The 23,551-nt window shown below is 43.4% G+C and overlaps 1 protein-coding gene across 4 annotated transcripts in view; it reads left to right on the top strand.

Moving 5' to 3' along the window:
• The window catches only part of ADGRF5 (adhesion G protein-coupled receptor F5), a 105,766-nt gene that overhangs the window by 26,135 nt on the left and 56,080 nt on the right, over window positions 1-23,551 (top strand). For 3 of the 4 annotated variants that reach the window (XM_005860926.2, XM_005860924.2, XM_005860927.2), the window contains exon 2: window positions 19,591-19,716. In XM_005860926.2, the coding sequence (XP_005860988.1) occupies window positions 19,615-19,716 (102 nt within the window). In that variant the 5' untranslated portion in view covers window positions 19,591-19,614. Of the gene's footprint in view, window positions 1-3,383; window positions 3,672-19,590; window positions 19,717-23,551 lie in introns of those variants that run through there. The other variant, XM_005860925.2, reaches the window with a different exon arrangement.

A 23,551-nucleotide genomic window follows, 5' to 3' on the forward strand; every position in this document is an offset into this window, starting at 1 on the left:
ACAAGGGTCTTTAAAAGACATAACACCTGTAGCTTAAAGAGTCACCAAAAGTGAGCTGAGTGACGAAGGAGAAAGGGCAGAAGTGCGAAACAGCCTGGAGCTTGCTGAGAAATACACACTTATTTGGTGCCGACATCTCTGCCTCTGAAAATAGCTTTGTCTCTAATGAGGTTAGGCTCTAAAGTGCTGAGATACTTCATACAAACACAAACATAGATAACGCAGCCGGAAAGATAGTTACTCTGGCTTCACCGCTGCGTCAGGTTGAAGAAGTCTGGGGTCAACTTGCCACCAACTTCAACATCTTACAATGCAGGTGAAGGGCAGGGCCCCTGCCACAGACCACACATCTGTAGCTGCGACGGGGCAAAGTCTCCCCATCAGCAGTTAGTTCTGGGTTGCAGCCGGGACCATATGGTGGTTCCATTCTTTATTTGTCTTTGTTTTCATTGTAAAGTGAGTGTGACAAGCACAGAGTGTTCCTAGCAACAAACGGACTGTGGGTGAGAGAGGAATTGCTCCTTGGGGAAGCGCCGGGACAGCCACTGGACGACGCCCCTTTCCATGTCAGAGAGCCAACTGCCACCGATGACCCAAAGCAAGCCGGGGGCGGGGGGGGGAGGGGGGGAAGCAGTTGGAAAAGCCCTTATCCGGAGCTCGCTCTGACAGCAGGGTGTTTGTTAAGGCAAGAAGTGTCCAAGTCAAGTGCCCCCACACTGTGCATCTTTTTGTAAATATCAAGGTCTGCAGCCTCGCTTTCTCCAGCTCTGGGTGAACTCTGCCCCCAGACATTTACTTCCCAAAGCCATCAGCCTGCTGAGTTCTCTTTGTGTCCTTTACCATCGTGTTAATGCCCGGTGTCCTCCTACGTTTTCTCCATTCCTCCCAACACAGCTGCTACCAGGTATCTACATTTATACCAACCACTCAGGTTACTCTTAAAGGAGCCAAATCTCATGACAGAGACAATAGGATATATTTCGGAAGCATCTGGAAAGGGCCGATCAATCCATGCTGCACCTGAGGCAAAGCTAGCGTAAAGCAAAGGCAAAGACAATACCCAAACCATATGCTACTATTATTACAACGGAAATTTCTTCTCTGCAAAAATAACAGTAGCTAACACACATGCTCACTGTGTGCCACACACTGTTCTAAGCATTTTTATGTGTATTTAATCTTTACAACAACCCTGATGTAGGTAATATTATTTTACAGATAGGGAAACTGAGGCCCAGAAAGATTAAGTAAGCTGAGTTTCCGCGGAGCTACTATTTGGCAGGTCTGGAGTTTGGGGCTACTCTTAAGCTCTGGCTATTTTGGGTTTTTAAGACCCAGGTGCTTTTCCAGGACTTACATTTAATATTGAAGATTTTTAGTGTAAGAAAGAATCTGGAGTATTTTAGTCCATTACTATAGAACAAGTCAATACCACACATATTTAGCATAAGAAGTGGATTTGGAATATTTTAGAATATGATTTAAGTCATTTGGCTCTGTATACATTTTGATTTTCCCCCTGTTTTATTTAGGCCCAGGGTAGTATTTTATATGGAATCAAAAGATTTATTTTTTATAGTGATTCACCACTTTATTATAATGGCTTTTAGCTACAAATAACAGAAAACCCAATTAGAGCTGGAATAATAACAAGAACCTTTATTGTGCCACTAACAGTAAATGCAGAGGTAAATGTGCACCCATGATCAGCCACATATCCAAGCTTACCTCAACGCCCCCAGGAGAATGAAATCACCTTGCTTAGACCAATCTCCGTTCACCCCTTGAGCTCACAGACTAGCTATGCATGAGTTCCCCAGCAAAGAGGGTCAGCTGTGGGGGGACAGCCACCGTGGTCTCCCTCCCAGTAACTGCAGGGAGTAGGCTGGAGAATACAGTTGAGAATCAGTGCCAAGAAATAAAAGAATGATATTTTGAAGGTTCATCCTCCTTTTATCGAAATACTTAACTTTTGTCTCAAGCCTGAGTTCCTTTGGTGGTGGCTGACAGCCAGAAGGGAAGACAGGCAACGGACGGTGTAGAGCAGGGAAGACTATGAGCTTAGAGGATTGGAGCCCAGGTCTCCAGACAGTAATGGACAGTTCTTGAGCTCTCCCTCTATCTCAGGCTCTCACTGGTGCTCAGCAGTATTATTACCCACTTTCGTACATAAGAAAACTGAGTCTCGGTGAGGAGAAGTTGGTGGGACTATGGCTTGACTCTCTACAGTCTGATTCTGGTGTCCTTGCTTTGACACTACACTGGTTTCTCTAACTACAGTCTGGGGATTACCTGCATCAGGCTCACCTGGAGCACTTACTTGCAATGCAGATTCCCAGCTCCAGGCCAGGCCTCATTCAGCAAGCCATCTGTGCACAAGGCTCACGGGCAGGCAATTGAGCAGCATTCCCCATGCTGAAGTTGAAGAACGAGTGGGTGATAATCTATTACTTCCCATCTGTGTTCGGACCTTGGACAAGTCCTTGTTTCCCCTTGGGCCTCATTTGCCTCACTTGTAAAATCAGGATGGGTAGGTCACTTCCAGCTCAAAAACTGATTAGAATTTATCTTTAAACCCAACAACCTGACTACAGCCAGCCAACTGGCCCTTTTTCATGGATCTTCTTATCCTATATAATAACAGGCTAATATGCAAATTGACTGAACAGCAGAATGACCGGTGGCTTGATGCGCACTGACCACCAGGGGGCAGACGCTCAACACAGGAGCTGCCCCCTGGTGGTCAGTGCACTCCCATAGGGGGAGTGCCCCTCAGCCACAAGTTGGGCTCACGGCTGGCGAGTGCAGCAGTGGTGGTAGGAGCCTCTCCCGCCTCCACGGCAGGACTAAGGATGTCTGACTGGTGGCTTAGGCCCGAGGGCTCCCAGACTGTGAGAGGGCACAGGCTGGGCTAAGTGTTACATAATAATGTTATCAAAATGATATCTGAAGTGTCACAGAGTTTAAACTTTGATGCACAAATTTTCGTAGAGCTTCCCTAGAAATCTGGAAGAACTAGCTGTCCCTTCTTGCAGCATAGTGGAAGTTCCAGACCCTAAAGCCATGGGAGGTTCTGTAGGTCTTCCCATTCTCTAACTTTTAGGCACTGCTGCGAAAGGAAATCATCAATAATTTTAATTTTCTTTCCCCTCTGAAATCAAAGTGGACATCTTTCCGAGGTTTAAACCAGGGTATCCTACACCCGTCATTAGCTCCAACCCATTTGAGTTTGCTTTGGTTTCAGTTTTCTGATTTTTTTTTTTCTTTGGAGAAAGGAAAACAAGAGCTAGGGGCATTGGCCAAACAAGTCCGGCCACTCAGTGGTGAGGTTCCCAGATAAGAAGGATCTGAAGGACTTCCCATGGGCGTGAGGGAAATCGCGCACGCCATCCGGGAAGGGGACCAGGAAATCACTTCTTGTTTTTGAAACAGCAGCAGGCTCTGCGGAATGGCTCTGTGAGGCTCGGAGCACAGGGCAGGGAGGCACCAGCAGGAGGGACGCTGAGCTTGGCGGCAGCTGCCTGAGCCTCGCAATGAGTCCTGTTCGGCTCTTTCTTCAGCCGTGAGGCCTTCAAGGAGGCCGAAGGGCAAATGGCCTCCTAGTGGAAACTGGGAAGCGTTGAGGCGTCTTTTGCAGCAGGAGCGGGTCTGGGGACTTCAGTGCTGGCCAGGTAACAGGCACTTCTCCTCCTGGGGTCTGTCTCCCTTTGCAGCAAGACCTCAGCGACACTCCTCTTAAGGCATCTTCCATTTAGGAATCTCTTTGCCTAATTTTCTCTTTTGTAGGATATGTGCAGCTGTGGTATGCATGTTGGATATGTACAGCTGTGACATGTATGTTGGATATGTAAAGCTGTGCCATGTACATTGGATATGTAAAGCTGTGGCGTGTATGTTGGATATGTGCAGCTGTGGCATGTATGTTGGATATGGAGAGCTGGTTAGCAATCTCTTTGCCTGATTTTCTCTTTTGTAGGATATGTGCAGCTGTGGCATGTATGTTGGATATGGAGAGCTGTGGCATGCATGTTGGATATGTACAGCTGTGACATGTATGTTGGATATGTAAAGCTGTGCCATGTACATTGGATATGTAAAGCTGTGGCGTGTATGTTGGATATGTGCAGCTGTGGCATGTATGTATCATGCATAGCTACGGCATGTATGTTGGGAGCGTAAAGCATGTGTGGTCAAGAGCATTGTGCAGCCTGTCGATTAAGTTGAGACTGTGCTTAGGGAGACTGAGTATCAGACAATTAGCTGGGATCTTTTTAGTATATTCTCTATAATGGAATTCTTTTCCCTGTCACCTTTTTTTGTTGTTGTTAATAAATTTTCCTGTCTCTGCGCTAGAAAATACCATAAAGACCAGGGCATTAATGAATCAGTCCTGAGCGTTTCCATGGCTGGGCAGCCATGTTGCAGTGTGCTGACCAAGGCGATGGCTGCAGCCGTGTGTAGCCAGAGCACGGGACATTCTGTCAGCTCAGGCCGGACAGGGGTGATCTCTGAAATGTTAAGAGTAAGCGTTACCTCCCACCCACTGACTGAGGGGACAGGAGTTTGCAGGCAGCCCTGGAAGAAAGTCAGGCAGAGTGCTGGGATTAAGAGCTGGCAGACTTGACTGGAGCATTCGAGAAGGGAGGAAAAGTTCTCTGATGTGTGGTTGCTTGAACCTTTTTTTCTTATACATTGTAGAAAGCCAGGCCATGCCACTACTGCAGCTCAGTTTTTCCTGACATGAAAGTTTTGGTCATTTTTTTTCTGAATTATACCCTTAATGCATGAATACTTGTACTGTAACAGAATATCTCCAACCCTTCAATATGCATTATTTCTTCCCTTCCTCCAAATTAAATCACCAATAGTTTGCTGTGTACCTTACTAGTTAAATGACTTATTTTCTCTCTTCCTAACTCTTAGGACAAGCCAGGGCACACAGAAGTACAATAAATTTTCATTGTCAAATTCATGTATTGATCCTTAACAACATCTTCTTCCCACTGGAAATATAAAATAATACATGGGGAGTGTGGACAACTCTTTTAACACTTAAAAAAGTTTGAAAGAGTTTTAGTCATTTTTACCATTATTATTTTTGTGTTGGCTTTGGCTTTAGTAATTAATGATATTAAAAACAACTTCCCATGGATTAAACTCTAGATTTGCAAACTTGAGGTTTAGGTTTTTCTCTTGAAGACTATCAAAGGCAGCCTTGTTCTGGCAATGAAAGGGGAAAAAAGAAAAGAAAGGAAAACTAACTGGGGAACAGAGAGACCCCTAGATTAAATGGTTGGCTCAGGGAATATAGGTGAGTGTGGGAGAGACTCATTTTTCATTTCATGGATAAGACCTGTGTTTAACAGGGGTTTATTTTTATCTCTTTCAGCCTTCTGTAAAAAAAAAAATGGTGGTCATTGATCCTTCTTTTCCCCCTTACATTGTTATGAGACAAGTGAATAAGAAAAACAGTCACTGTTAACAAGCCTATGTAGCTCATGGAAAGAAAGTACAAATAAGCTATGTCAAATCCAAGAATAATTGCAAAATACTTTCAGTTGCTACTGGTATTTGGTATTTTCTTATCCTTATCGAGGTTTCTCCACTCCAAATTCAAGGGTCATTGGCCCTGCTGATTTTGGAAATTGGTGCTGTCTTCTTGACCATTCAGCCTTGGTGCTTCTCCCCATCCTTGGCTAATAGGATTAATCACTTCTCCTTACTGCATAGATCCAGCCCAGACTGAGACTTCCCCTTCTTTCACCACGTCACAGGTGAAGTAGGTATCTTCTTCCCATTTTCATATATATTATTGATTTCAGAGAGGAAGGGAGAAGGAAAGAGAGATAGAAACATCAATGATGAGAATCATTGATCAGCTGCCTCCTGCATGCCTCCTACTGGAGATCAAGCTTGCAACTCAGGCATGTGCCCTTGGCCAGAATCAAACCTGGGACCCTTCAGTCCGCAGGCTGACGCTCTATCCACTGAGCCAAGTCGGCTAGGGCATGTTCCCATTTTATGGAATAAAAAAAAGAGATGTTCAGAGGTTGTTTGCCCAGGAACATACAAGGAATCTTTCCGGAGCACTGAGATGAGAAGAAACTCATGTCTGGCTTTGGTCAGCGATATGAGGATAAATGTCAGGTGGGACAGAGAATTAAAGTGACAGAATTCTGGCAGCTTTGTAGCAACACGGACTCCAGGTTTGCTAGGAATCTGTAACTAGATCAAGCTATTGCCTGCTCCAAGTTTTAGCCAATTTTAACACCTGTTATCTAGTCGTATCTCTACAGAAACCTAACCCCCACCCCACTCACCCGCCAAAAAGAACAATGCCCAGACACCTCCCAGGAGCAACTGAATCAGAATCTCTGGGGAAAGGGCATGGGCGTGGGAATGGAATTATTATGTATTTTACTCTCTGAAGCGATTCATTTACTCAGCTGGGGTTGAGAACCCCTGAGTCCTAACTGTAGGAGAGAAAATGGCTAAACCGGGCAGCAGAAGCAATCCCCGTTCCTGTGCCTGAAAGTTGGGCCAGAAGTGCCCGCTGCTGTGAGCATCATGTAGAGGGTTCTCATTGTTGCTGCTGCTGAGAGGAGCAGACACACCTCACAGCTGCCTGTGAGAGTGAGGAGTTTTCCAGCTCTTCTAGTGCCAAGTGACCGTGGGAGGTTATAGATTTTACTCAGTGTCGCTTTAATACGTTTTGTCCTGATTCCAAGAAAAAGGGGAAAAGAAATACTAATTATGCTTTGCTGACCTGCCACTTTCTCTATTGACCTGAATATGGATAGACAATAAATCAAGGCTGCTTTTGAATCATAAAATATGCCCCTAGAACCTCTCCGCCCGACATTTCTTGATATAGTTCAAGTTCATCGGTGTAATTGTTGCCTCCTCTATAGAAGCCCTGGGAGGTCCCTTTTCCCTTCTCTGAGTTCCCCCCCTCCTCCTCCGCCGCCCCCATGCCTGTGAGTTTGGGCACAGAATAGATGCTGCAAGAAAGGCTTGTTGGGTGAAAAGCATGTGTTGGCTGTGGGTACATTGTGAATTCACGAGTTAGTTACCAGCTCAGCATTTCAGCCCATATTGTATGACTGGTTGTGATGGTTAAAATAATTAGAATATTGCCTATTTCTTAAAGGTACTACAACAGTAAAACTTGTTAAATCACAGCATAGTGCAGGAATCTCCACGGGAGAGACTTGCTATAGAATTAAAAAGGCAAATAATCCTTTCCTTTAAGCTTATACTCTTCATGGGCGGCAAGGCTCAGGCATTGAAAAATTTAATAATAGGCAATAATTACTGAGTGTGCTCAGTGCTCAGTGCTCTATAAAGACGAACTCATTTGGTTATTCCAATCATCCTATACCTCAGCTGCTATTCTAATGCCTGTTTTTAGATAAGGGGGCACAATTCTAAGTAAGGTGAGGAGTTCAGATTTTGGCAGCAGACTCAGCTACTTACTGTGTGATCTGCATATGTTCTTTCATTTACCCAAACCTCAGTTTCTTCACCTGTAAACTGGGGATAATGTAGCTCTAACAATGAAGGGTTGGAAGAATTAAATGAGCTTAGTGCATGCACAGTGCTGAGCCTAATGCCTGACACAGAGCAAGGGCTTGATAAATGATAGTAATTATTGTTACTAAGTAAGGCGAGGCTCAAAAAGGAGCAATAGAGAAGTCCAGTTGCCAAGAATAGTATAGAAGAAGCTGAGAGATAGCAACCCATTCAACCAATAGTTATCATTAATGCTTATGGCGTATTATGCAAAGGAAGGTACAATATAAGCTTGTGAGAAGGTCAGCCTGCTCTGTATCCAAGTGTTATGGGAGGAACATGTGGCACATCTGGGTTTACATGAAGTTGTGGTGATCAGCTTGCCAGGTGAATTGGCTCAAACACTCTCTGGGCATTTGAGGTTTAATGTATATAGTAGCAATCTTTGAAAAATAGTGCTGTACACAAATTAATCAGCCTGTGCTGTGATCTTTAAGTTTATACTCTTAATGGGCGGCAAGGCTCAGGCATTGAAAAATTTAATAATAGGCAATAATTACTGAGTGTGCTCAGTGCTCAGTGCTCTATAAAGACGAACGCATTTGGTTATTCCAATCATCCTATACCTTAGCTGCTATTCTAATGCCTGTTTTTTAGATAAGGGGACACAATTCTAAGTAAGGTGAGGAGTTCAGATTCTGGCAGCAGACTCAGCTACTTACTGTGTGATCTGCGTATGTTCTTTCATTTACCCAAACCTCAGTTTCTTCACCTGTAAACTGGGGATAATGTAGCTCTAACAATGAAGGGTTGGAAGAATTAAATGAGCTTAGTGCATGCACAGTGCTGAGCCTAATGCCTGACACAGAGCAAGGGCTTGATAAATGATAGTAATTATTGTTACTAAGTAAGGCGAGGCTCAAAAAGGAGCAATAGAGAAGTCCAGTTGCCAAGAATAGTATAGAAGAAGCTGAGAGATAGCAACCCATTCAACCAATAGTTATCATTAATGCTTATGGCGTATTATGCAAAGGAAGGTACAATATAAGCTTGTGAGAAGGTCAGCCTGCTCTGTATCCAAGTGTTATGGGAGGAACATGTGGCACATCTGGGTTTACATGAAGTTGTGGTGATCAGCTTGCCAGGTGAATTGGCTCAAACACTCTCTGGGCATTTGAGGTTTAATGTATATAGTAGCAATCTTTGAAAAATAGTGCTGTACACAAATTAATCAGCCTGTGCTGTGATCGGTTACAGGGCAGAGAAGAAAGGAGGGAGGGGGCCCATTGAGGAGATTCCTGCAGTCATCCAGGTGTGAGATGACAATGTGCAAACCAATGTTGTGGCCGAGGGAAAGCAAACGTTAGCAGTGGAGTCATGAACAGAACTTAGTGACTGGTTGACTTAGTGCCCCCACTCGTGCCCTTGATTCTTGTGTCTAAGGACACCTGTGGGGGTTGTGAGCCAGGAAACTGGGAAGGAAGTCAGCCGTTGGTAAATCTGAGCAGAGGTGGGTGAGCAGACAGCATTGAGAGAGAAGGAGGCGTGTTCAGTGCTAGATGAGTTGAATTTAGATTTAGTTGGAAATAGCACGGTTGGAGAGAAGCTCCTACTATTTAGCCAAGAGATCATGGTGGAAATACAGTTTTGGGAATTTTCAGATAAATTGATAATTAAAACCGTGGAAGTGGACAAGCTTCCTAAGAGAAAGGGTGTCAGGAGAGATAAGCCATGGATCCAGGAGAGGTTTTGGCAGGTTCACAGTGGAGCGCTGGTAGAATGAGAAGGACAGAATCACAGAAGGAGGAGGGAAAGGAGCAAAAAGTGGAGCGATGAGACTCAGGAGAGGAAAAGGGGTCACCGGGAAGAAGGAGGCACTACATGGTGTCAGAAACCAATACGTAACCAAGGAGTATGAGGACTAGTGAAGAATGCTATTGGGTTCGTCTTTATAAAATACTCTCATAATGAAGTGAAAACTAAAGTGAGCATGTCCAGATAAAGAAAATCATGGAATGGCCATGACTTCTCAGGGTACTTCTTTCATTTTGAGCAGTGCACACATATCATTCTTTTTAAAAAAATATATATTTTATTGATTTTTTACAGAGAGGAAGGGAGAGGGATAGAGAGTTAGAAACATCAATCAGCTGCCTCCTGCACGCCTCCTACTGGGGATGTGCCCGCAACCAAGGTACATGCCCTTGACCGGAATCAAACCTGGGACCCTTCAGTCCGCAGGCCGATGCTCCATCCACTGAGCCAAACCGGCCAGGGCAACACACACATATCATTCTTAAAGTCAAACAAAATCCCTGAGAGGGAAATGAAAATTTCAGAGACATGAAGTCAATGGTCAAGGTCACCAACTCCTGGTCTCGGGGGCATGGAGTGAACGAGGTCTGTGAAAGGAAGAAACAGAGAGCTAAGATGGCCCTACTAATTATTAAAAAGCTGAGATATTTTCAACCATGCAGTAACTCCTGCCCTGAGCCTGGAGGATTGCCCTCCACACCTCCATTTCAGCCACCTTGGACCCTCCCACAGACCTCTCCACTATTTACCCATGTGGGCCCCAGGCCTCTGCTCCTGCACAGAGACAGCTCTGATTGGTCCATTATGAATATTATGAAAATACTGCAGTGTTATTTTGAACCTCATCTAACAAAGAACCACTGAACTGTAAGGCTTGGCCTCACACCCAAGCCCTCTGATGCTCTCTGCACAACTGCAGCCAGCTGCAGGCTGCCCGCCACCGCAACTGGAACGCACCCCAGCATTGTTTGACCAGGGCTGAGGGAGACCCCTCCGTGGTAAATGAAAGTAGCAAGATACATGAGATAAGATCAGAGTAAGGAACTCAGTGTTTTCATAGAGATGGCAATCTCTGCTTAAAGGTTAAAATCTTCCAGAGATTTACAACAAGGACAGAAGGATAAAAGGTTATCAAGGCTGCACACATGTGTGGTGTGTTTTGGAAAACTTGACCCCATTGTGTACAAACAAATGTCCCTCTGTAATCTGATAGCACTGAGCCACCCAACACAATGCTGCTGCAGGACCTTATTTCAAGGCAAAGGAAAATGAAATAGAAAAAACATTTCAAGGCAGGTCTTTAATTGGTATTGTGTTTCGTGTTTGTGTTAAATAAATGTTTAGCTTATAGTTCTGCATGTGTGAGGGATGAATCATCTAATTAAATAAGGTCAGCAAAGATAAGTCTATTACCTCTGCGGTTGAAAATACAGACCTATGAAGGCAGGCTCTTAAAGTTATACTTGAGGATTTTTCATCTGTATGTCTACAATTCAGAAGGGTGGCTACTGAGGACACTCTGTCCTTATTGCAACCCTATGCCTCATGGAGATGAGCAAAGAATAATAATCACACTGAAAATTGCAACGAAAGTCCTCTTGAAATTTGGTATTATCATCCATCATTAAGAAAAACTCTGCTTTAAATTATCCTCTAGTAATAGAATGGTATATGTGCATATCTATCTGCAATCTCTCCACTAATCTCTATTTTGATTCAGAAACACCAGTTTAAAACATAGCCACTTGAGTATATAGTCTACACCCTTGAACACAGGGAAATATGCCCTTGGCTTGTTTCAAAGAATATAATAACTTGTTTAGTTAGCCAGCCACAGACCAAGGTTTAGTAAGAGGCATGGCTTCTTTTGATACTGTCCTAGTATGCAAAGCAGTTAGTTCTCCTCTAAAAGGAAAGCCGTGCGTATAACTGTGTGACATCAAGGTTAAGCAGTTTATACCTGGGATGAACCTCACTCTTTCTCTCTTCCACCTTGCAACCAGATTTCTTGAGTTTTATGTGCTCATCACCTTCAAATTCTCACCTCCTACACTCTGCAACTTTCCCCAATATAATTTCCTCCCCCATCACCCTAATGAGATCTCTCGTACTAAGAACATAGTATCTCTCCAAATCCAATGGGCAATCTCAGTCCTCCCCTTAGCAGGCCTCTCAGCACGGTTGGACATAGTCGACCACACTCTGCTCCTTGAAAACCTGACCTTCCCTGGTTCCAGACTTTCTTCTAGCCTTGTTTCCCTCCTGCCTCTCTGGTCTCTCATTCCCAAACATCTTGACTCAATCATCTTCCTTGAACAGACCTTTGATTGTTGAAATTCTGTGGGCCTTGGTTGTAGGTCTTCTACTCTACTCTCTCCCTAATCAATCTTACCCACTCCTGTGATTACAATTACAAGGCTTGTCTGCCTAGCTTCTGCTCACCTCACCAGTCCCATCTCATACCATGCTTTGCTTCCTTTTGGGGTCCCAGCCACTCTGACCAGATTACAGCAACTTGATTGTGCCACGTGTTTTCCCACTGCAGGGCCTTTGCACATGATCTTCTTTCTGCCTGGAATCTTCTCCCTTCATCCTCCCCTTTTGTTTTTAGCTAACTCCAACTCATGTTTCAGATTTCAGCTCGATTAAATACTTCCTCTGGGAACACCTCCTACAAATTCCCAAGGCTAGGTCATATTCTTCTCTTAATAGGCATTGTTAGACAGTTCAGCACAGTGGTTAAAATAATGGCCTCTGGAGTTAAACTTCCAAGGTTCAAATTCTGGCTTTGCCCCTTACCAGCTATGCAATTTAGGACAAGTTAATTACTCTGTGGCTCAGTTAATTTGACATCATACTATAAATTAGATATTATCCTAGAATCCCTTCTAGAAATTGTTGTGAGGATTAAAAATTTTGCCCTAGCTAGTTTGGTTCAGTGGATAAAGCATCGGCCTGTGGACTGAAAGTTCCCAGGTTCAATTCTGGTCAAGGGCACATGCCCGGATTGTGGGCTCAGTCCCCAGTGGGAGCATGCAGGAGGTAGCCTATCAATGATTCTCATCATTGATGTTTCTATCTCTCTCTCCCTCTCCCTTCCTCTCTGAAATCAATAAAAGATATATTTTTAAAAAAAATTTCACACAGTCAGTGTTCAGATCAGTGTCTGGTACATAGTAAATGCTAAGCAAATATTAGTATTATGATTATCTTTCTTGGTAGCACTTTCACAGTCATAATTAAACAATAAACTGAGTAATCGATAGTGTGGTTCTCTGGTCTTTAATAAAGCATATCTACTTCATTAGACTCTAAGTTTCATGGGGACAGGGACCATTCTCTTGTTTTCTGCTATTCCCCATGCACCTAGCAAAGCACCTTGGCACTTAGTAGGATTTTGTAAATGTTTGTCCAGTCAATGCTTGGTGAGCAGATAAATAGACTTGCTTCATATAATACTTTACAACAATAAATGTAATGTGAGGAGGAAGGGTGAGAGCCTAGATAAAGTGGGTGCTTAGAAGAAGTGGATACTGTTTATAGCTGAGCAGATCATGGGATCTATTGCCTGGACATTGAAGAGTGGATAGAATTTGAGTATGCAGTGATTATTCTGGGGCTAGGAGCAGGGAAAAGTGGAGATTAACAAAGCATGCAAATGGCAGAATTATTTTGTTTTTGCCAAACACTGAGAAATACTTTGACAATAATAATTACTACCCCCCACTGTGACTCAAATTAATTCTCAAGTATTAGTTTTTGCAATTTTACTTTGCATGAACACTTGAACATCTCTTGTACTATTTTAAATTATGGAAAAGCAACCAGCTTCAGTAATGAAAATATGATAGATGCCTTTTAAATATACCAGCTCCAAAAAAATAAGATTCGAGCCATGGAGGGCCTTGATATGAGTGAAAGTGATTGTCTTTATTCTGAAGGCAATGGGGAGCTAAATAGAAGGTAAAACGAGGTCTGGAAAATCAACCTTGTGCTCGTGTAGACAATGGGGCAGAGAGGAAGGAATGGAAGCCATTGCAATGGTGTGCATGACAGCCAGTGAAGGCCTGGACCGTGCAGTCAGAGGTAGGTTGTCAAAAGTGGTTGGATAAATATAATAGATAGTTATTATTAGGTTGAGAAGCCCAAGTAAGGTTACACTGGATTTGAAAAATTATAAGGAATTTTAGACTTTTTGAACAGTAGTAGGGCCTTCAGAGGCCAACTCTTACACCCCAATTTTGAAATCACTGAGTGCAGTCAACTCCCTGGATTTGCAGGTAACAAAACAGACTCTGAGAGGTAAAGTGACTTGTCCTAAGTCACACAGTTAATTAGTGGCAAAGTGGGGCTAGAACTCATGTTTTCAGTTGCCTGGTCTAGTGTCCATATAGAGAAAGTTTTCCATTTATTCTTATTGTTATCCCACCAGGAAGATCTCATAGCCCAAATGGTAGCTATTCCCAGTAGCATAGACTGCTTGCTTTTTAATTTTGCCACTACCACATATCAGCTATGTGGCCTTATAGAGTTATTCTTCCTTCTAACCTTCCATTTCCAGATGTGAAAAGTAGGGATAATTTAGTGGTACCATAGGATCACTGAGAGGGTTAGATGACATAAGCCTTGGAGACAGCTGAGCACCATGCCTGGAGCATAGTGAGCTCCCAGTAAATGATAGGGACCATCATCATCATCAACATCAACAACAACAATTACTATCCACAATCCTATTATCAATAGCTTGCCTGACTGTAGAATAAGAGTATTGTCTAGAATTTAAGAATCCTTGGTTGATCTCTTGAGTCCTGACTGATTCGACCCCCAGTTGCATTTGAGACACAAAGACCTTGCTAGGCCTTAGTTTACTCATCTGAAAAACTGAAGTGTGTGTGTCAGGGGATTGGGAAGCTTGAACTAGAGATGAATTCTAACTTGTCTTCCAATTCTGATGGTGTGTTTTTATGCTCTGATCAGACATACCCAGAATGCATTTTTCATAAAACATATCCAGAATAAACAATAAATGTTAAGCAACAGACCAGAGTAAGTGACCCTGGTCACTCCAAAGCTCACCAAACGTTCCCCCCCCCCCCATGTTTAGCGTTTTTAAAAGATAAAAAATTAAAAAAGAGATAATTTTTAAAAATTCTATGTGAGTTTGCTAGACTATGTGGCTTAAATAGCAGAAATTAATTTTCACACCATTCTGGAGCTTAGAATTCTAAAATCAAGGTGTTGCAGGGTTGATTTCTTCAGAAGCCTCTCTCCTTGGCTCGTCAATGGCCATCTTCCTCTGGTGTGTTCACATGGTCCTTCCTCTGTGTTTATCTGTGTCTTAATCTCCTCTTATAAGGTCACTAGTCATATTGGATCAGGGTCCACCCTAATGACCTCATTTTAGTTAATTACCTCTTTAAAGACCCTGTCTCTAAAGAAGGTCACATTCTGAGGTATTGGGATTTAGGATTTCAACACATCAATTTTGGAGGGACACAACTCAGCCCATATCAAATTCCAACTATGACCAAGCCCTTTTGTGCTTCCTGGGCATATCTCTAATCTTCATGACAATTATGCAAAATGGGTACTTTGACCCTCATCATTCACGTCAGGAAACTCTTGTCATTCACGTCAGGAAACTGAGGCTCATTGGGGTTAAATGTCTGGATCCTAATTATTAAGTGGTGGAGCTGAAATCAGAACACAAGCCTGTTTGGCGTCAAGGCTGCTGAACTTTCCACTACAGGAAGCAGAGAATCACCTGAGCGCAAAGCCATCAAATTCATTCTCTTTCCAAGTTAGAGCTGCAGTTTCTCTGCTCAAGAGAACAATGCCCTCCTGAGGACCACGCTGAGCCCATGTCACAAGCTGCTCAAGGGAACTTGCACAAGTGGCTCACGACACTGCTAAACATCACCCTTTGGGCTGTTTTGTTGAAACAGAGCTGCTTCTGCTCACACTGCCCCTTTTCTGCCTGAAATTCTTTCTTTCTCCATTAGACATTGAAGTATTGCCCATCCTTCAGGATCTAGCAAGTGACCCTGGTCACTCCAAAGCTCATCCAAGGGCCTTCTGTCCTCAACTCCTGTCATGCTTATCACGTGCACACTACAAGTCACTTTGGCCATAGGCCAACTTGGGGACGGATCTGACTCTACTACCTACTAGCTGGGGGGCCCGGGTAGGTTCTGTAACCTGTCTGGGCCTTTAATATTTTCTCATCTCTGGATTAGGATTAAAATACCTACCTCACAGAGTTATTGGGAGAGATAAATAAATGAGTTGACGTATTTATTGTACTTAGCACTGTGCCTGATATATAGTAGGCATTTAGTAAAAGTGTATCTTGCAAGCTTGCTTCCTTTTAGTTTATATTTCTTTAACTGCATGTTTCATGTCTTCCCAACAAGATTGAGAGCTTCTTGGGGCAAGGACTAGGAGTCATTTCAATTTGTGAATGCATAGCACAATTCTGGGCCAATAAAAAGTAGCTTGTATTCGTTGGTCCAGAAGTGCCCAACACATCTGACGCTATTTGAGATACAGAACACAAGCTCACAAAAGAGGATTTCAGGCAGAGAGCAATAGAAGCAGAGGCAGCTGTCTCCATTTCAGAGGAAACAAAGCAGCCCAAAGGGTTACTAGTTCCATGAGCCACTGGTGGCTTCTGTTATATATCTCATATAGGCTATTGGATTGCAACAAAACTATTAGGTAGATCACCTCTGAGTCCATACTCCCATTAATCCATTCATTCATCCACTGCTGATTGATTGCCTCTTCAATGCATCCCCCTGAAGATTCTGTTTCTACATAGCTTCTTTAGTAGAGGGAAAGCTATAGGTTGGTGATGGGAAGGGCCAGGGGTGTGCAGGGAAATGTGGAATGGAATGTTGAAGATGTGGATCTGGAGACCTCATGTATCAGAAGCAGGTGGGGTAGACACCGACTCTCAGCTCCCATCCCCCAGAAATTCTGATTTAATTGCTCTGGGATGATATTGAAACAATAAACAAACAAAAGAAACTCCCTAGGTGTTGGTTCTGATGCACAGCCAGGGATAAAAACCGCCGAAGCAGATGCTACACAAATGCTCCAGGAAACTGCCTTCCAGGGTGGTGGTACCTGGCAAGGCTCAAGGAGGGTTCGTGTGCTGGGCTGGAGCTAGGAGCAGAGCCCTGGGCTGGAGGAAGGGGGAGACACCGGGCAGAGGCTGATCAAACATAGGCTCTCTTTCACCTCTTACCTTCCTACTTCCCGAGAGGAGAGTAACAAGACTAGACTCCCCGGGGACCAAGGATTCCAGGAGAGCCAGGAAGGCAGAGCTGTGTAGAGCTTAGGAAGTAAATCATCACCAGAAAGAATCCCACTATTGCCCTATTTAGAAATAGCTTGGAGTCACAATTTGATGATGACCTCACAGATGTGATCATTTTGTGAACAGGCTTTGAACTTGCAAAGTACACAGACCCATTTACTCCTCTTCCTATTGCAAGTCTGGGTGGGTCAAGACTGATGACGCGTTTCCAAAAGAGTAGTTGATCTTAAGCACTGGCCATTTCTAAGATTTGGGAGAACTGTTTCCTGACGTGTTTCAGGCCCATTTCACAATGCCAGCTCCTGCAGGAGGATGTCCTTAGAGACTGCTCCAAGGAACCCAGCCCCTCATCCTCCCAATGCCGGCTGCTGAGAATCCCGACGACCTATTCCTGGCATATGATGTCAGGGTGCTCGACTCCCCTCTCCCCAACTCCAGGGACAGGAAAATAGAGTCAGAGGAGGCCAGGAAGTTGGTCATCACCATAGGGTTGGGGCTGGGCATGAGAACATGTTTCCCAGCTTTTTCTAAGACACAGCCAGCTCACATAGGTTGGTGAGTTTTAGTACAGAATGTTCAGGACTTATCATTTTAAAAGAGAAAGAAATTGGGAGTGATATCAGATCATTTTCTCTCTCTTGCTGTTCGTCTCTGTATCTCTTAGCGGTTATCTGTCCTTAACTCCAGGAATTTGGAGTAAACAAGAACCACTGCTCTAGGGGATTTACAACTAAGGGAGCGCTACTGAAGACACATTGCTGTGAATGTGGCATAATGCTCTTCACTTTTACCTGGATAAATTTGGACTTTTGTCTCCATTGTCATCACTCTTTTGCACCCAGAGAATCCCCTCCCCACAGTGGGGTCCTCCCTACTTCTCTATTTCTATTGACTTGTGATTTTTGTTGTCACCAAATACTTCCTTTGAGTGAAGAATGTTGATTTAGTCAAGAGCTGTCCTGGGGAAGGCTGGGCAAGATGGGGACAGTAGTCAGTAGTGGATGGTGGGCTATACAGAAGGACAAGATGTAGCCACTTAGGGACATTATAATTCTTGCTCACTCAACGAAAGGCCAACATTGGAGAATGGTGGAAAGATATGGAGTCAGCTTAGGTCCTTCTAATACCTGAGTCCCTCCATGGGTGTCACAAATTAAGGGAGGTTCATTAACCATTCCATTACTAAGTCTCATCCCCTGATTAACTGCCTCAGTACGGAACCAGCCAACACTAAGTTGGGGCCTGAAAAAATTAAGTTGCCTCTTACATAACTCCATTCATCCTGGGAACAGTTGCTATCACCACACTGAACCAGCCTGCCCAATATCCACAAAAGCCCACACTCTTTCAACGAGGGAGAAAAAGCCTCAGGTAGAGAATTGAGCGATGAGTTGCTATGATTTCCCATCAGCAGACGCATCTGATCCCAAATATCTGTTCCTGTAACCCAAATTGCAAAACATTTTCCAAAAACCATCGGGTTGCAGAATTTTAAAAATGTATTTGATTGCCAGGTTTGCCAATTGGGTCAGTTTACCAAGGCCTTATACTTCCCTCTTTTCAACTGGGGAAAAGGAAAAGGAGGCAGCCGGCAGCTCGTGATTGAAACACAATTCTCTCCGGCATGTAAGTCTTGGCGGTCATTTCTGTGTTATCTTGGCCACGGTCGCCTGGCACTGTCTGCAGCGCCTGGGCCAAGGACTGCCCTTCCTGATGGTTGCCCTCTGGATTCCACCAGCAGTCAGAGTGAAAACCACAGCAGACCGCGCCCCTGGAGCTCTTCATGGCTTTTAGTTGCATTTGAGTCTCAGAAAAGTCTGTGAGAGAATTAGAGGAGGTGTCATTATCCCCATATCACAGATGGGGGAACTGAGACTCAGATAACTGACTTATTCGAGGAAACACAGCTAGTTTATAGTAATCCTGGATCCTAATCCCTACCCATTTCTTAGTCCAGTGCTCTTTTCAGAACACATGGACATAGGAAGGTCAGTAAGGGAAAGAGTTTCCACAAGGCAGTTTCTCCTGGTCCCCAGACCCATGAGATTTGGGATTCTTCCATCTGATAGTCTTCTTTTTAATTGCCATAGTAAGTAATCTGGTCACAGAAAAACTTTGTTTTCATCACCATCATTATAAAACGATAGCTATCATAAATCAACACATAGGCGTAGCCCATGGACAATAGTTTGGGGAAGGCCTGGGGAGGGGATGGGAATGAGGTGGAGGGGGGGATCAGTACTTTCAACAATAAAGATAAATTAAAAAATGATAATAAAATAAAATTATAAGGAAGAGGACAAATAATAGAATAAAAGCAATAGAAAATTTGCAAGGAGCAACAAAAATCAATATATAGGATGGGGCATATTATAATATTAATATTCTACACTACATATTATAAGACTATAAAATACAACTTATAATTTTATGGTTTAAGTCTAGGGTTTTCCGTACTTATGGGTCATGAAGTCAATTTAATAAAAAATTAAATTAAAAGAAAAAATAAGGATAGACGAGAATTGAAAATATCAGTGTTGCATGTAGCAAAGGTTAAGTATTAATCTCTTTTGTTCATATATTATGTATACTGGATTCCAAGGTTAAAATTATTTCGTACTTTCCCTCTCTTTCCTCTTTCTCTTTTCTTGTTCCTTATCTCTCTCCTTCTCCATGTATAAAGAAAACGTAACCCAAAGCCTGCCACCTCTGTCCTATTTACAGGTACCATCACCCGTCCTCCCCAATCCTCATCCTGCCTCACATTTCCTTGCCCAAGGGTCTGGAGTAGAGGCTGTTCTCAAGAGTAGATACCTAACGCACCTCCTTTCTCTGCTGAAAAGGTCCTTTTGTAGTGTGACCTTTGAGATAGGGTTTGCAAGTTCTCTCCATGTTTTATAAATAACTTGCTCTATCTCTAAACCATCACATTTCCCTTTCAGGCAAAGCAACTCAAACTTGAAGAAATGAAACATCCAGGGAGAACCACATTGTGCTTCGTGATCCTTGTGATTTATTCTTCCCAAGTCACAGCGACCTGGAATATAGAGTCTAGTGTTCATCCTTTGGTGAGTAAATCCATGTCTGCTGTATTTTTCCTTGTCACATTTTTCTGATATCCTGGGAATATCACAGACGGAAATGGCTTTAAAAAAAATTTTAGGGTCTGTGAGAAAATGTAAATGGGGGTAGGAGAGGTAAACCTAAATGGACAGTAGTGTATCTACTCATGGGTGACAACTTGTCTTGCTCTGAAATCAGGGGAACGTCCCCCAGTCTTCCCTTTTTAATGAAACTGCCACCTCTAGGCTTGAAGCTGTATTCTGTGAAACAGACAACAGTGACTATAAGGCAGATTTTGAGGATTGAAAAAGATGGATGTTCTCAAAGGATTCATTGTAACTTGAGCATCAGACTACAGCACATTTCAAAAGGTGTTCATTGTGTGTGATAATCATGGCTTGAGATAGCTAAAGGGGCAGAGATATCTTCAAGCTTTTTGTTGACAAATTATCCAGGTAGTTTTGTCTTTGGAAAGTTAATGGGAGTTTTCTTTAACTAAAGGGGTGAGAAGTGCAGTCTTATTATTATTATTTTTGGACATTATTGGGTTATTCCTTCCTTAGCTTACTCCATGTGCCAGAGATAGAGTATGTTATGGGTTATGAAGCTTGGGAGACTAATGGAGTTCTCCCTCTATTTCAGTTTCTTCCTCTATAAAACAATGATAATAATGGCACTGATTTCCCATGACTGCTGTGAGAATTAAATTAGTTAATATTTATAAGCTGCCTTAGAATAGTGCCTGGCACATATTAATTACTGTAGCACTGTTTGCTATTATTATTTCTTCTACTGTAATTTTTTTTCTGCTGATTTTTTAAGAAGATATTTTAGTGCTACTTTATTTAGTCTGTCACCATTGTTATGGCTTCATTGGTTGATTTTAGCCTTGGAGATGTCTCTTTTTGCCGTGCTTGGCCCCTTTTAATTTTAATTCATTGTCCATCCTGTCTTTGTATTGTGTTCGCCCGATCTTTGTCCTTTATTTTTTGTTTAGCCTTTAATATATCACTTTGCTTTAATAGTTCTTTTATAAACAACATGTGTTTAAGGCTTTTTTTTTCCATTTAAATCAAACCTGAGTGAACCTGACTTTGATTGTGGTGTATAATTTATTCACGTTAATGTCATATTTAAAACGTTTGGTCCTACTTTCAGGATTTTGTTTTATGACTTTATGCATGTCCTATTTTCTGTTTTCATGTCTTTCATCATTTCACCTAGGTTTTCTTTGTCTTTTTTTTAATGTCTCTGCTGACTTGGGCGGTATACTTTGTGTGCAGAGTGTGACCCGGACAATTATGTGCAGCAGTGTGCGCATATATGGTACAGAGGGAGATGCTTACATTTCCTGTGGATTCACAGGGTCAGTGCAGAGCTCTAGTTACCCCAGGCACCTGGGGAGAAAGCCAAAGCATGAGGGGATCACAGCAATGGGGTTAGCTTTACCTCTGCTCCAGGGCCCTAGTGCCCTCCCATTGTGCCAGGTTGGCCCTCATTGCAGAGGCCCTTGCAAAGCCTCTCCGTCTGCCTGGTGGCACAGGCTGTCAGGGGATAAGCCCCTGACCTCCAAGAGCTGCTAATAGAATTTGAACTTGGAAGGTTCCCTCCTTCCAAAAGGCCCCCCCTTTTTATTCCTAGATCTGCATTCAAGATATAATATCTTCATACAGCCCAACGGCCAAAGACCCCCATAGGAGAGGTACACTTGAGCCCTTCTCATCAGCTTACACTGCTCTAAGCTGCCACCCAGCTTCCATGGCTGGCCGTCTATCATGTTAAATACATAGTGATGAGCTTTTAAAAGACAATTATAGCTTTTGAAATAAAATTCACCATTTTGACAATTTTTAAGTGTGTAGTTCAGTACTGTTCTTTGAACTTGATCTTCCTGGAAGGTCCCCTCCTTCCAAAAGCCCCCCCTTTTTCTTCCTAGATCTGCATTCAAGATATAATATCTTCATACAGCCCAAAAGACCCCCATAGGAGAGGTACACTTGAGCCCTTCTCATCAGCTTACACTGCTCTAAGCTGCCACCCAGCTTCCATGGCTGGCCGTCTATCATGTTAAATACATAGTGATGAGCTTTTAAAAGACAATTATAGCTTTTGAAATAAAATTCACCATTTTGACAATTTTTAAGTGTGTAGTTCAGTACTGTTAAATATACTCACATGGTCATGCAACCAATCTGCAGAACTTTTTCATTTTGCAAAACTGAAAATCTATACCTTATAAATGGCAGCTCCCCACTGTCCCCCTCCCTCAGCACTTGGCAACCACTGTTCTACTTCCTGTCTCTATAATTTTGACTATTCCAAGTACTTCCTATAAGTGGAATTGCACAGTATTTGTCTTTTGGTGACTGGCTTATTTCACCTAGCATAATGTCCTAAAAATGTATCTATGTGATAATATGCATCAGAATTTAGTTCCTTTCTTAAGACTGAATAATGATCCACTGATGTATATCTACCTTTTCTTTATTCCTGTATCCATCAATGGACACTTGGGCTGCTTTCACCTCTTGGCCATTGTGAATAAAGCTGCTATAAACATGGGTGTGCAAATAGGGGGTGGTGGGCTTTTGAGGTGGATGATGTACTTTCTCAAACTTCAATGTGCACATGAATCCACCTGGGGACCATCTTAAAATGCAGATTTCAACTCAGGAAGGCTGGGGTGGGGCCCCAGATGTTGTATTTCCGACACTTATCCCTGTTCCAGTGAGCACACTTTCAGCAGCAAGGCTGTCCACTCTCAACTGTGGCCTCAGCCCTGAGTCTGAAGCCCAGCTCTGACCCTCACCAGCTTTGGAAAGAGTCACATTTCTTTACCTACCTTAACCTGTTTCCCCTACATGATATGAGAATAAATAGTATCTCCTCATCAATAGGTTGGGAGGATTAAATGTCGCGCACATGTACGTCTTAGCACAGTGACAGACACAGAGCAAGTACTTAAGATTTAGTAGTTATTTTTACTATTCAAGTACAAATAAACCTGTGTTAATTAATATGCTTGTGCGAGGAGAGATTCCAACAGGATCCTTGTTGAGATAATATTTAATACTAGTGCCTGAGTGCATGGATTAGTGCACATTGAAAGAAAATTAATTAGAAGATGGCTGGTGGGGCGGAACTGGGCAAGACGGGCCAGACACACATTGGAGCCAACCTCCCATGATCCCTCTCCGGCCAGCCACACCTGGGGCGGTGTGGTGGCTCAGCTCAAAGGTTGTCTGCAGAGTGAGTGGGGTCCCTCAGGCAGGTGGGGTTCCTCGGCCTGGCCTGCAGGGATCAGGCCGAAACCGGCTCTCTGACATCCCCCAAGGGGTCCCAGATTGTGAGAGGGTGGTTCTTGGGTGAGGTACCCCAGAATAGGGTTCCCTCCTCTCTGGTTCCGGGTGCGTCACCCAAGAACCGCAGCTGCCAAGTCACCACAGCTCAGCAGCTCCTGCTTTGAGCGTCTGCCCCCTGGTGGTCAGTGTGCATCATAGCTACCAGTCGGACAGTTGGACGGTCACTTAGCCTTTTATATATATAGATTGAGGCAAAGATCTTAAATCTGGGATTCCAGGTCAAGGCAAAGAGGAGTGAGGGACAGGGCCTTGACAAAGAAGGGTGAGATCTGGCAACAGCAGTGACCTTTGAGGACCCCTTATCATCAGGTTCCATGGGAATTTTCTTTCTACACATAAAAATCACCTCTTATTCCTGACTGACTGTCTACACCCTCTTCAGGCCACTGCCCCACCTCCGTGGTTGTTTGTAAAGTCATGTGGAACAGGTGGGGCGTTTCCTGGAATCGCTGACCTCGGGTCTTCTGGCTGAAGCTTG

Source organism: Myotis brandtii, unplaced genomic scaffold (genome assembly GCF_000412655.1).
Source record: "Myotis brandtii unplaced genomic scaffold, ASM41265v1 scaffold143, whole genome shotgun sequence".
Lineage (NCBI taxonomy): Eukaryota > Metazoa > Chordata > Mammalia > Chiroptera > Vespertilionidae > Myotis > Myotis brandtii.